General features: G+C 30.0%; 1 protein-coding gene across 5 annotated transcripts in view; it reads left to right on the top strand.

Annotated features, from left to right (window-relative positions):
- LOC106465571 (protein unc-80 homolog) overlaps nucleotides 1-14,211 on the top strand; it is a 138,172-nt gene that overhangs the window by 16,558 nt on the left and 107,403 nt on the right. For 4 of the 5 annotated variants that reach the window (XM_022393492.1, XM_022393493.1, XM_022393490.1 and 1 more), the window contains exons 7-12: nucleotides 2,042-2,305; nucleotides 3,018-3,143; nucleotides 5,049-5,213; nucleotides 9,502-9,698; nucleotides 11,430-11,549; nucleotides 13,433-13,522. In XM_022393492.1, the coding sequence (XP_022249200.1) occupies nucleotides 2,042-2,305; nucleotides 3,018-3,143; nucleotides 5,049-5,213; nucleotides 9,502-9,698; nucleotides 11,430-11,549; nucleotides 13,433-13,522 (962 nt within the window). The remainder of the gene's footprint in view (nucleotides 1-2,041; nucleotides 2,306-3,017; nucleotides 3,144-5,048; nucleotides 5,214-9,501; nucleotides 9,699-11,429; nucleotides 11,550-13,432; nucleotides 13,523-14,211) is intronic. The other variant, XM_022393494.1, reaches the window with a different exon arrangement.

Below are 14,211 nucleotides of genomic sequence, written 5' to 3'. Positions count from 1 at the left end.
TACAGTTTACATACTACTAACTTTTAATATTTTAAGTGTATCTTTACAAAATTTTGTAGACTTATAGTAAACATTAGAAGCCCTTTGCACACAAAAAATCAGATTTTTTAATGAAGTATTTTTACTTAAATTTGTCCATGAAAATATAAATTCTTTTTTTTTAACTAGTCTGAGTGCAAAGTGATTTTCATGTCAAAATTAAAAATACTTTTTGTCATCTAAAAAATCTCAAATTTCCTTTGTGTAATCTCTAAAACCTCCTAAATGCATTTCAAACGTTTTTTTTTCACTAAATCCTTCAACAATGCTTGAAGCCTATCTGAAAAGCCTGAACATGAAGGGAGTTTGCCACTTGGGTGGGAAGGCCTGGGCAGCAGTCAGCTTGTCGTGTGTAGAGAAATGCTGGAAGAAGGGTCTGGGGCTAGCCTTTTCATCACAGTAATCCACCACCGAAGATGATGATGATGAGACAGATTTGTACGGCGTCACAGAGGAAGATGTGCGTGAGGCAAAGAAGCTGTCTGAATGGAGCAAAGAAGAGCTACACCAGTGGCACTCTGTTGACGATGAATGCCCAACATATGAGCACTTGATGGATGCTGAGATCAATCGTAACTTAACTATAGCATCGATGGACGCAAGTGTACCGGTTCTCAAGCCACAAGAAGAGGATAATGAAGAGCCTCCATCACCACCAAAAGTGTCTGAAGCCATTGAACACCTCGAGGCTAACTCCGTTGGCTGGAGACTCAGGAGGTGGACCACATAAAAATCCTCCAACTCAGAAGGATTCTAGATTTTGCTCTCAGCCAGAGACATGCTACATTGAAGCAAGAAACACTTGATCAGTTTGTTAAGAAATAAACTACAAATGATGATTGCTAATATTCTTGAATGTTTTTATTTGTTGTTTTGTTTATTAAAAAGCCTACTATAAAATAATTTAGGTTTTAATTTCTACTGTAACAACAACGATTTATTCACAAAATTCTTTAATTCAGAGGTAATTTACTTGCCAGAAAGGGAATGTGTAAAAACTAGTCAAAGAGGGCAAAAATAGAGGTGTTTTAGGTCAACATTGGGTCAGTTTGAACAGTGATTTTCTTGAACACCATTTTAGCTCGACTCTGCTTGTTTTGTGATGACATTTTATGGACCCCAATGATCGCGTTATAATGGGGCTACACTGTATTTTAATTTTAACCTTTGCTTGTTTCAAGAAATTTTTTGTTGTTATAAAATGTGCCCATGAACATAATTTTTTTAATGTATATTACTTCATGTATCTCTTTATTAAGCTTATTATATCAAAAAATGTATTTTATTAAATTTCATGTTTGTCTTTGCTGAGCAGCATTTCTTATAACTGTGTTTTATTTTATCAAGACATGTTAAAGTGACATTTCCCCTTTACATTATAGAGAAATGTGTTATTGATATCTGACCTTTACTTTGTCAAGATGATATGTTCTATTTTCATTTGACTATTTTTTTTAAGGAACATATTTTAATAAAAATTTTATTTATTTAATGATTAGCTATTTACCTTTTTTTTTCCATGACTAACCTTATCTCCCATTTTTTGTCATTACCTTTGTTTATATTTTTGTTGTTGAAAACAAAGATTTTCAGTTAAAAATCATAAAATGTCTTGAACCTCATCCTTAAATCTGTTTGAAAAGGAAAGAAATAAGGAAATAAGAATGCTTGTAGATAATTAAAATTCAGTACACTGTAAGTATACATTTAAGGTTTAATAGGAAACTAAAATAATTCCATTGTGTGATTTAATTTTGTTTAAAAGTATTAAAGCATTAGAACTTCTAAGAATAAAATGTATTGATTTAATTCAAATGACAGCATAAAAAAATCGAACTAAGTGGTAGCATTTTTAACTCGGTTGTAATGCATTCAGGCTAAACTTGAAACATCAGTATTTGATTTCATTATACTTTGTTTGTTGTATTTATAGTTAAAAAGTATGTTTATATCATAATAAGCAATACATCAGGAAAGTATTTTGATCTTTTAATTGTGACAGCATGTGTCAACCCTATGGGTAACAACTGTCCTTATGCTTTGAAAATGGCTGCATGTCAGCTTTTATTGGAGATTACTGCTTTCTTACGAGAGACCTACCAGTATTTGCCTCACAAATCTTCTCGCCTCTCAACAAGGGAGAAACATTGTTTTGAACCTAGAAGTGTTACTGCTAATCGACGTTGGAGCATGGCCTTGAGTAGTTTGGGATTTAGTCAGAACTCGGCACATAGCTTGGTGTCTTTAGCTGAACAAGGACATCCATGTTAGTTTGTTCAATTTTTCAAATGTGTGTGTGAAAATAAATTTTGTTTTGATTTCAGTAAATGTATCTACATAAACGTATTGTTGCTGATAAATGCTATTATGGTTTCAAAATATAGATATAATTTTTTTTATGTAATTAATGAGGTACATTATGATCATAGAAATAAAGAATGTCTTTAATAGTCCTTAAAAAAAGATACTTATAAAAGCATATTCAACCATGTTTTATAACATAATTGTTACTGGTAAAATGTTATAACCATATAGTAGGTATTATTGATCTTTGCACAATAACTAACCAATGATAATAAAATAGTATTATTAAATATTTAAGTATGTAGCCAATCAAGGTTATATATAAGACTAAGTTTATTTTTTCTAAAGCAGGTTGTTCATTATAGCATGTCTTTCATTAGTGAGAAGCAATCCAAGTAGGTTAGTTTTTAATTTAACAAATATGTTTCTGTAGTCTAACTGTTGGTAATGATAAAAATCATCACACATCATTGTTGTTAGGTAAAAATAAGTTGAATACCTGTTTTCTGTGTAATTCTTCATACTGATTGAGACTGTTTTTTTAGAATAAATATTTATATTTTTATAAAGTTGTAATGACTCTCTGTGTTAGATATGAAAATCACAAACTGCTGAAAAAATTTTCCATATTTTTGGATAGTGTGTTAGATTTTTTGTGTTTTTTTTTTATATAGTTGCTTTAAATGAAAGGAGAATTAGTTTTGTTCTTCATGAAGCAGATGCTGAAGTAGAATCAGAAAATAGTAGTAACACGACTCTGACAGTTCAGGAAGACCCTAATTGTGGAGATGAGAAAAAAGGTAACACATATTTTATGTAAATAAATAAAACAACATTGAAAGTACTCACTCTGATTTTCAATTCACTAAAGTGTTTATAACTGATAAGCAACCCTTTTATCAGTAAAGAGTAGGAATGGTCATTGATTTATTTGTCAATGTTATAAGTAAGATTTTTCAAAGGTTACTTCATGAAATATTTCTGAGAAGATATAGTTCATTTTAGTATATTCTTTTAAAACTTGGTACTTTCATTATTTCTTGGTTAAGTATAATCATCTTAAAACGGATTTCTATAGGATTTACAAAAACAAATCAGTTGTTGATTATTAACTATTAAAACATAAGAAATTGAAAACAATCATACAAACACACAGGTTATACAAATAAAGAGAAACATTGAAAGTCTTATTAAATTTCACTATAAATCAAACTACTTCATCATGAGCAAAAATATAATGTCAGTTTCTGTATTTAATAAACTTTATATTATGGTAAAGCAGGCTTTACTTCCTGCTATATTTGGTATTCATTGTTGACCAATACTGTTAAGAGATGGTGCTAATTTGTATGGAGAGTTCTTTGTTATATCTGAATTAGTAAAGAGATGAATGAAAATTCCATAAAATATTGTGTCCCAGATTGTTTCCTCATGAGGTTGGATGAAGGTGTTGTCAATATTGTGTAATAGGAAGTGAGCAGTCTAATCACCTTTCTGTTTTAGAATGTTTTTTTTTTTCAAGCAGTGCAATGTTGTACATTGTTCTTAAATGAAATGACAGTTTTTATTCTCTTTTTTTTAATTACAGGATTTTAAATGAAAATGTTTTCAGCATAGAAAAGGAAGGTTTCAATTATCTTTCAAGATAATTAGAATTATCATGTTTGATTCTAAGTGTCTGATTTAATTATTTCGTATGCTGTTTGTATGCTCGATATATCTGGAACTTGACACAATTTCCATAAACTCCTTTTGGATGTAACAATAATTAAAGATATATATATATGATGATCAAGTACAGATCTTGTAAACAACCTTGTGGTAAATACAGGTGTGAATGTTACTTTGAAAACAATAAGATACACATTAATATAATGTGTTCTCCATTAATGTGCAGCTACTTGATAACTACTACTGAGAATAGGTAACCAAACCAAAGCATTGAAATGGGAATTGGACCATAAGCAGTGAAATGAGTGAAGTTAGAGATGTGTGCTATTTATGGATATATCCAATTCAAATTGTTTGGCAACAATCAACAATAGTTTTGTTTTTTTTAAAGCAGAGAGGAGAATTGTATCATAGTCAGTGCATAACGTCTACATTGAAACATGGTGAGTGATCAGTACATGTTTAAAGCTGCATCTTAGCAAACAATGTTGGTGATCTACAAAATTGGTGACACTGACTGCTGAAATAAATAAGTGAATTCTAATCCATTTATCTTTCCTTCAGAAACATGACTCATTAGGTGGGGAGTCATTTTCCAGCAATATGGTAATCCCAAGCATACAGCAAATCTGGTATCTTGACATTAAAGAAGACAATGTAACATTCACAACATATGAACATCATTGAGACTTTATGGACATATGTAAAAATTTAGAAAGCTGGAAGGTGACCAAACAACTTGTCTATATTATGGAGAGATGTATGCAGAACACTTAGAACAATATTTCACAATCATACATTGATAAGCTGTATGGTAGCTTAAAAATAAAGTGTAATGCTCTGTGTAATTCAAAGGACTCACAAACAAATTACTGGTGCATTATACAACCTATTCAATGTTCTTTTTTACATTCTGTGATAATGTTTTGTAGCATGAATTCACCATCTAGTTGCCATACTTTTTTGTTTGTGACTCATGCATGTTTATCACCTGTGTGTTTCCATGTATATTCAGTTTTATGAGTTTTGAATAGGGAGAAGAATTGCTCAAGGTCGTACTCACCTGCTCCGTCGAACACCTGGATCAGCTCCTTGCCATAATTCTAGTTTCAAAAGAAGGAGTCTAAAGTTAAAGAAACCTGTAGATAGAAAAAACAGACCACGCTCTTCAACTTTTGCTGAAGATGATGATGAAAGCTGTAAGAAGATTATTCAGAGCACAAAAACAAATATTAAAATTATTACACATTGTTATTGACATTTAACAGTAATGCCACTTACTTTCACAATAGTCCATGATAAAAAATTTCTTTGGTTTAGTGTTTAATGTAAAGCTAATTTCAAAAGCAAAAGATATAACTTATTTTATATGGTATAACAATTTTTATTATTCAGGAACTAACCGCTATTCTGATGTGTATTTTATAAAAAATAGTTTCTGCTGTCTAAAAAGTTTTAAAGAAATATAAAAAGTTATATGAAACAGAAAAATTTACATTTTGCTCTTAGAAAGCTGAAATGTTTGATGTTTTGTAAATTTATAGAAATAAATAACTTAACATTATGTGTACAGGTGGGGTTCAAAGTTCACATGTCACAACCTTTTACAGAGTTACATTCAAAATTTAATTAAACTACTTTATTATTAATGTATTTCAGTAAACTTAGCATGGAAATACAGTTTATATTCAAATTTTTATATTGTTTAAGTTTTGATTTCTTAATTTTGAAAGTAAATATTTGAATAAATTCTCAATCTTCACTTCTCTGTATCATGTGACACTTCTCTGCTCTGAATTTTCCATTTTATATATTGTTTATACCCCCCTATATGATCTCTGAGATTGAAAATTACATATTGCTAAGACATAATTTAAATTTATAACCTTTAGTCTTTTTGCTTTACTGAAATATAAACCAGAAAATCAAAACCACATGCCATTGTATCACATTCTGTCCTTTAAAAAATATCAGTAATTCTCTTTGACTATTGTATTATTTATAACCAATAAAAAGAAAAGATTTTAATTTACTGAAATTCTTATAAGGTTAGCTTGATCAGATGACTGTTTATGACTTATTCAGCTTACAGTTTCATTCTTTACTGCCATTGAGTTACCTCGACCAGCAAACAGAATCATCTTATCCCTTTTATAAGTTAATTAGAAAGCCAGTTAAACTGTAATAGTTACAGGACATTGTATTATTTGTGCATATTATTATTTTGTGTTCTAAATTGCATATTTGAAAAAATATAAATTAAGTAAAGTACTAACAACAACCCTACCAGAAAGTATGGCTAACTTTTAGAGTTCAATAACAAGAAAATACAAGACCCAAATGTAAGTACTAAATATTTTGTATTCTTTATGTATATCATTTATTTATTGTTATAAAAGTAACTAAAACATAATCATAATAAATTTACTAGGTTAGATAGGAAAACATAGATGAAAAAAACCTTAAAAGTTTTTTTACAAGAAATGTGTGCAATCTACTTATACATGATGCTTTTCAACACTTTGTTTACCATAATTTGCTCTTGCTGGGTGGTTTATTGTTTTGTTACACTAGTTTAGTAGTGAGAAACAGTTCTTTTGAGTTTATTTCATAGTTTTCAACTTTCACTACAAATTATTTTGCTACAGTTAGTGTTAGAGTAGAGAAAATAAGAGATAAGATATAAAGTCTTACTGGAAAATAACTTTTGTTATTCATTTAGGAGGCTCTAGGGGGTTATGTAAATGAAATATGAAAATTGTAAGATCAAAAAGAGTATTTTTATTCTTAACATGAAAAATCACCTTGCACTAAAACTAGTCTGAATCTAACTGATTCAGGAAATTTCAGGAAATTCACGGACAAATATTTAGTAGAAGGACTTTATTAAAAATGCTGAATATTTTGTATACAACATACTTGTAATGCTAATAAAGGCTTACCAAATTTAATGACAGTAAACTAAATAAATTCAGAATTATAGTAAACATTAATTCAATATATAAATATGGGCTCCAATGGACCAATACCATGCACATAAGATTAACTTAAAGTTTTTAAAACCAGCTACTTGTTTGACTAATTTAATTTTGATTGAACAGGGTATAACAATTTACTAAAATAACATTTTCATAAAACCGTATTTATTAAAAGGGCAATGTTGATTTTTCTAATTAAATCATAGAATTTTGAAATATCTAATACTTAATTCTCTCTATTTGGGCTTTGTCATTTTGAATGACTTTGCAACCACCAGCTAATCATGAAAGGATATGTACGGTAGTTTTTAATGTAATAAATGTATCATCATGAAATTTAGCAAGCAGTTAGTAAACATTTCAAGTGTTTTACACACAAAAAATTAAACTTTTTAATAAAGTGTTTCTACTAAAGATTTTTCTCTGAATTGACTGAGTTGATTTGACTCAGTCTAGTCTTAATGTAAGGTGGTTTCATGTTAAGAATAAAAATACTTTTTTCATTTAGCAGTTTTCAAATTTCATTTGTATAACATCCAGAAGCTGCTAAATGAATATCAAAAGCTTTTTTCAGTAAAACTTTATATTTTATCTGTTATTTTTTCTACTCTAGCACAATACAGACTCAATTGGTTTGACTGACTTCCAAAACATACGTACCTCCACTGACACTAATAGCTATTTTTTGAACTTCATCTTTGCCATCTAACATTGTGTTTGCTTGCTCCAGTCTTTATATACCCCACTCGACTGCCCTCGGCAATATCTAATTTGCAAAACTTTATGCCAGGTTTTACATGCCCTCTATGCAGGTACTGTATATAAGCACTGTATGCAGACAATAAAATCACTTTTTTCTCGACAGAGTGCAAGCATTCAGACTAACGTTTTGTGATTTACATTTTCTTAGTTTTGCTTTATAATAATCGGAAATTCTTTGTAATTTTCACACATAAGAGATAGTCTTGGCATCCAATCTATAACTTTAATTCCAAGCTATGAGAAGTTGTGTTTATTTCTAGACTACATTCTTTAAAATTTCAGTATATTAACTTCTTCAAATCAGTATTTTAGAATGTCACATCTGTGTGTTTGTCGCCATTTTTCCTTGCATAGAGGACGTGTGAGTGCTGGCATATAGTTTTGCAAATTAGATATTTGCCAAGGGCAGTCGAGTGGGGTATATAAAGACTGGAGCAAGCGAACATAACGTTAGATTGCAAAGATGAAGATTGAGAAATAGCTATTAGTGTCAACAGAGGTAAGTATGTTTGGAAATACATTTTCAGTTTAGGAAAATGATAACCTTCCAACACAAAAATATACAATATAAATTATCCTTTTCTCTTTCTAGTACAGTTGCATATTGTAACAGAAAATTACAATTATTCTTCCTAAACAGCTTAAGGCTCATAAAAGTTTGCCTGTGTTTTTATTTCATATTATTGTTCTTTGAACTGTATCTAACTAATACTCCAATGATACAAATTGTAAATCGCATGGTGAAATTGGTAGCTCATTTTATGGTATTGAATGACATAATATATAAGCTACTTGCAAGCATATCTTGCAGAGAAATTTTTGATTTTTTTCTCATAACCTAAAACATTTATAATTTTTACATTTTAATTACTTTTATAACAGTAAAAAGAATATACATAAAAAATAAATTTCTTATTTAGTTTGGCTTCTTGAAACTTGACCCTAGTTCCTTGTTACAATATTATGAGTAACAAAAATAATTTTGATTTATTTGAAATATGCACATAGTAACAACATGCACAAAGTAAACAGCATCTCCAACTATTATAATTTAATTGTTTTTCTAACTAAAGTGCCTCAGCTGTTTGGTTTGAACTAGGCAAGAGCAACTTTCAGTCTGTAGGTGAAATAAATCAAAATCTCTACTGAGAACAAGGTTGCATTAAACGTCATTCAGCAAATGAAGTCCCTGCCTTTCTATTGGTTAGACATGATGTAACAGCAAATGTAAGAAAGAATCATTAGCAATTTATGAAAGAGAGTATATGACAGGAGGGTGTGGCAAGTGGTTTGGTTTTCTGGTTTATATCTCCATAAATAAAGGAGATTGAAGGCTATAAAAATTTGACTTTGTCTTAATTCATATCTATGCTACAATGACTAATTTATATTAAACTCAGGAAATTTTATAGGGGTGATGAAAAATTAGAAAATGGGCAAGTCGGAGCAAACAAATGTTAAGTTACACAGACAAGCAGAGATTACAAATTTATTTAAATATATTCCTTTGAAATTAGAAATTAAACCTCATATAATAGTAAAACTTGATTTATCATCAACATCTTAATGCTAAGTTTATATTTATATATATTGATAATAAGTAGTTTAATTAAATTTTGAATATAAGTATAAAAAGTTCTGACATATGCACCTTTACCTATGTGTAGCAAGAGGATTAAACTCAGTAAATGGATTTATTAACTATGAAGAACTATTTGACTTAAGAATTAATTCCTTTTTTTAACAGACTTGAAAAGAACAGAGAGTATCCACTCTCGGCGAAAAGTGAGTGCAGTATCTGATCGTAGTGACACCAGTGAAAGAGCAGATGTTAGTGGAGAGGAGTCTCCAGGTGTTTTGAGTGATGAACAAGCCCCAGAAAGCCCAAATGATGTGTTAGAAAGTGATGATGTGTCTCTTACTAAAAACATGCCTTGGTTAAAGGTCATTAATGCTTCCTTGTATGTTTAATATGCTTCTTTACACATTGAAATACATGTTGTTTTACAAAATTATATTTGTATGTTATAAAGTTTAAGTAGATTTTCAGGCTTCATTTTTGGCTTGAAAGTTTCACTTCCTGATAATTAAGTAGAGTTTCTTATTGTTTCTTATTGTGTTGATAAAAAAATAAATAGTTTGGAAAGTGTAACATCACAGTTATGTGAATAATACTTATTTTGGTTAAAAGGTTTGTTATATTTAGGGAAATAGCTTTTATAAAATTACTTTCATGTAACAAACAATCATACATTTTGTTGAAGATTTTTATAGTTAAACATAAATATTATGTCATCAAGAAATTAATGTCACGTTTTGGAACACTTTCATTAACCACCCCCCAAAAAACGTACATCATATATAATACTTAAACGAACTGCCTAAATGTCATGTTAGTGTAGCCTATATAATGTGTAAAGTTTAGTATATTCTAATCCCTTACAGTGATGGCACATGATAAGACACACATTCGGCATGTAATGCTGTTTGAATACAAGAAGGGAACAATGCCTCTGTAGCCACAGATAATATATAAAAAGTTTATGGAAATGTTTTGAATGTTCATAAGTGTCAATGATTGTTCAGCAAATTTCGTTCAGGTGACTTTAACCTTAAAAACTGTGACAGCAGGGGCAGACATGTTGGAATTGATATTGATGCTCTGAAGACGCATGTTGAGTCTAACTCAAGGCAATACGCTCGTGAAATAGCCCTGAAAGTGCATGTCTCTCATGAAACAGTACGTAAACATCTAAGGAATATGGGAAAACTCCATAAAGAAGGAGCTTGGGTGCCTCATGAACTCTCCGATGATCATCGTTTCCAACATGTGAACATTGTTTTGTCTCTTCTATCGTGTAATGCACAAGAACCATTTTTGGACAGAATTGTCACCGGGGATGAAAAATGAATTTTCTATGCGAATATTAAATACTAAAAACAATGGCTCAGTCCTAGACAAAAACCACCTCTGACCCCGAAACCTGGACTCCATCTGCAGAAAGTGATGCTTTGCATTTGGTAGGACATCAAAATAGTAATTCATTTTGAACTTCTCAATTCACAGCAAACTGTCAATGCAGAAATCTATAGTCAGCAACTGGAATGTTTAAATTAAGCCCTTCATCAGAAACGCCCTTCAATCATTGATCAGAAAGGTGTTCTTCTCCACGACAGTGCATGTCCACGTGTGGCATGTTTGATGTAACACAAGATTATAGAGTTGGGTTAGGAAGTTCTCCCCCACCCACCATATTCTCCAGATCTGGCACCATCAGATTACCATCTTTTTTGTTTGCTGCAACACCATCTTAATGGGAAAATGTATGCAAATGTGGAAGGTGTTAAGAGGACATCGACATGTTTTTTGCTTCTAAGCCAAGTGATTTCTTTAATCGGGGCATTAACAACCTGATTGTAAGATGGAAAAGCATCATCAACAAGAATGGAGATTATTTCATTTAATAAATGTTTGGTTTTGATATATAAATTGTTTGGGTTTTTTTCATCTATAAAAAAGTGACATTAATTTGTTGATGACCTAATATATATTGTTTGTCAAAAGTAAAAATCATTGTCAGTGTTTACAAAAAATTGTATATCATGTTGAATTGTTTCCAGTATTTTGATATTTTAATTGAGTTTCATTAGTTTTTTTCTATCTTTTTTTTTTAGGTTCTAGTTCAAGTTTCAAGCTCCTTAAATTTTAGCTGCCCACATCAACATTTCTGTCACCCAAACTGTTACCGTCGACAGATGAGAGCCTGTAATCGCTTAGTGAAAGCAGTTCGCAAGGTTGGAGATTTATGTTTCTTGTTGATTTCTTTCTTTCAGAATTTTGTGCAAAGCTACACAAGAGTTATCTGTACATGACCATCCCTAATGTTGAACTGCTAGACTAGAAGGATGGCAGTTATTCTAAAGCACTTACTGCCAACTCATGAACTGCATTTTTCTAATGAATAGTAGGATTTGACTTTCACTATTATAGTGCATTTATAGCCACAAAGTATGAAGCACATTTTTTTCAGCAGGGGGTCATGAACCATGAATCCTCAGATGCTCAATCCAGGCATGCTGATAACTAGGATACAACCACCCTATATATGTTTCTAATTGGTCACCAGTAAATATTTATTTACCATAGGTTATCGAGATTAATAAATTACAAACTGAGAACAGTAGGCCTAAATATGTTGCATTATTTTGAGTGCTAATTTATAAAATATGAATGAATGTGATATCTCAAAACAAAGGATTTTACCATAAAATCATAAACAAACTGTTTTAGTGGCTTTAAAGCTATGCAGGATAAAACCACAATTGTAGAACAAAATTACCAAAAAAAAGTTCCTCATAGAATGGAGATATTGTTGCCATAGTGAAGGGGTGAGATGAAGATGAACAAAAAACTTAATAATACAAATTTAAATTTATATCACCTGTTTTGGTGTCTTTTGTAATTTACATAACTAGAAATAACTGAAATTTATCTTTGACTCATGTAGAAAAAACTGCATTTAACATTAACAAATTGCTTTAAGAAAGTTACATAAGTTATTTCTTATATCCCACAAAAACAATTTTCCTCTTCGAATCTAATGTTGTATTACAAACAAGCTACATGGAAACAAATAAAATGGCAGCACCCAAAATATTTGAATTAAAGAAAAATTAAAATAGACATATAATTACATTGTGCATTAAATATTTTACTCTCATGTGCCCTATACTAGTTTAACTAGGCAAAAATATGTTTGGACTCTTTATGCTATAGTTGGGGGCTACATAGCAAATATTTATTAATCACTTGACACAAATGTTTTGTTTATCTTAGGCATGATAGGTTTATCACAGTTTGAGATGCAGTAGTGTTGTTAGTTGGGTGTTTAGCTTTTATTTTAAGATTCGAATTAGGAGTGCTTCCTTTTTCCACAATGTCTTTTTGTCAGTTGCTGCATTTATTATTTGGAAGTGTTTGATTTTAGACTTTTTGCTACAGTATTTGCTAAGATGGTTGTAAATTCCAAAATTGCTGAAAAGACTGTTTTGGGCATGCTTCTTAACTCTGGTAGCTAGGTTTCTGGTCGTTGACTCAATGTAGCCATGTATAAGGATGAAATATAAAGACTAGTGATATATATATAGATTGATCAAATTTCATGAATTTGAAGAAATTAGAGAAATCACTTCTCTACATACAATATTTGTATTATATCATTGTGTTGTTAAGTAAATTTAAACATAATTTGGGTGACTGGTTCAAATCTTAGCCAGTGATACTAATACTGTAATATTTATTTTATTATTTTATACTATTCTAATGAATTAGATTTGATTTACTTTTGTACTTTAGAAAAGTGGGTGGTAATTATAAATCTAGTTTCTAGGAGAGTAAGAAATTGTCATTTTCCCTAAATTTCCAAAAAGTCAGATTTTTCATATTAAAGACTTTTTATTTAATGTGTACTCTTAGTAATACTATTTAATTCCATCAAATGAAGTATACTGCTATCTCTGATGTTTAAAGACATTCATGAGTCTTTCTCACATATGATATGTTTGCATGGTTTACATAAACATTATTACCTTTGTAATCATTTAATACTTAAAGCTTTTGAAGTGTTGAAAAGTATTTGTAATGTGTTTAAAATACATATATTATTTCTTTTTTGTAGGTTTATGGTGATGAAATAGGAGTTGTTAAAGACACAGAAAAACAGCCAGAGGATAAGGAAGACAGCAAGAAAGAAAAAAAGCTGAAAAAGGTACATTAAAATATTATTTTCCATAGGTAAAATACACACATTCATGTTTATGGTAAAGCTTGAGGAGTTTTTATACTTAAAATACAATTAAAACTAACATCAAAAATAAGTTTCATTACTCAACATAATCATTAATTTTTAACCCTAGGATTACACACACACACACACACACAAAAAAAAGTCCAAAATACCATTGATATTCCTGTTAATCCCTGTAGTTGCTTCTGGGTTCCAATATATTTTACATAGAAAATGGATGATTTCACCAAATTCTTTTTCTGAGTGTTTTAATCTTCATCTTGTAACAGGCAAAAAAATTACTCAATCTAATGCAATATGTGGATTCCAATGTTTGCAAACAGTATAAAAAGAAGTCAGTAATTGGAGTATTAATCATTTATATACTTAGAACTTCAACATATTACTATTATTTGTTACATATTATAAATGGATACCATTGCAGTAAGTGAATTTTATTTTAAAAATCTCTGTTTTACTATACTAGTGTTTTATCTTACTGTCAATAAAATTTAGTTGTAAATTGTTAGTTTTACAAAATTATTTAATTTTAATTGAATTTTTTAAATTTACTTTTAAGGAATGGACATGCTTAATGTACACAGCGTGGTCAGAAGTAAATAGACACCACCTTTTCAGAAAAAAATGAAATTTTTCAGTCATATTCACAT

The sequence above is a fragment of the Limulus polyphemus genome, unplaced genomic scaffold (genome assembly GCF_000517525.1).
Source record: "Limulus polyphemus unplaced genomic scaffold, Limulus_polyphemus-2.1.2 Scaffold1985, whole genome shotgun sequence".
Taxonomy (NCBI): Eukaryota; Metazoa; Arthropoda; class Merostomata; order Xiphosura; family Limulidae; genus Limulus; species Limulus polyphemus.
Note: the sequence above shows the minus strand (reverse complement) of the source record. Positions and strands in the feature narration are given on the sequence as shown.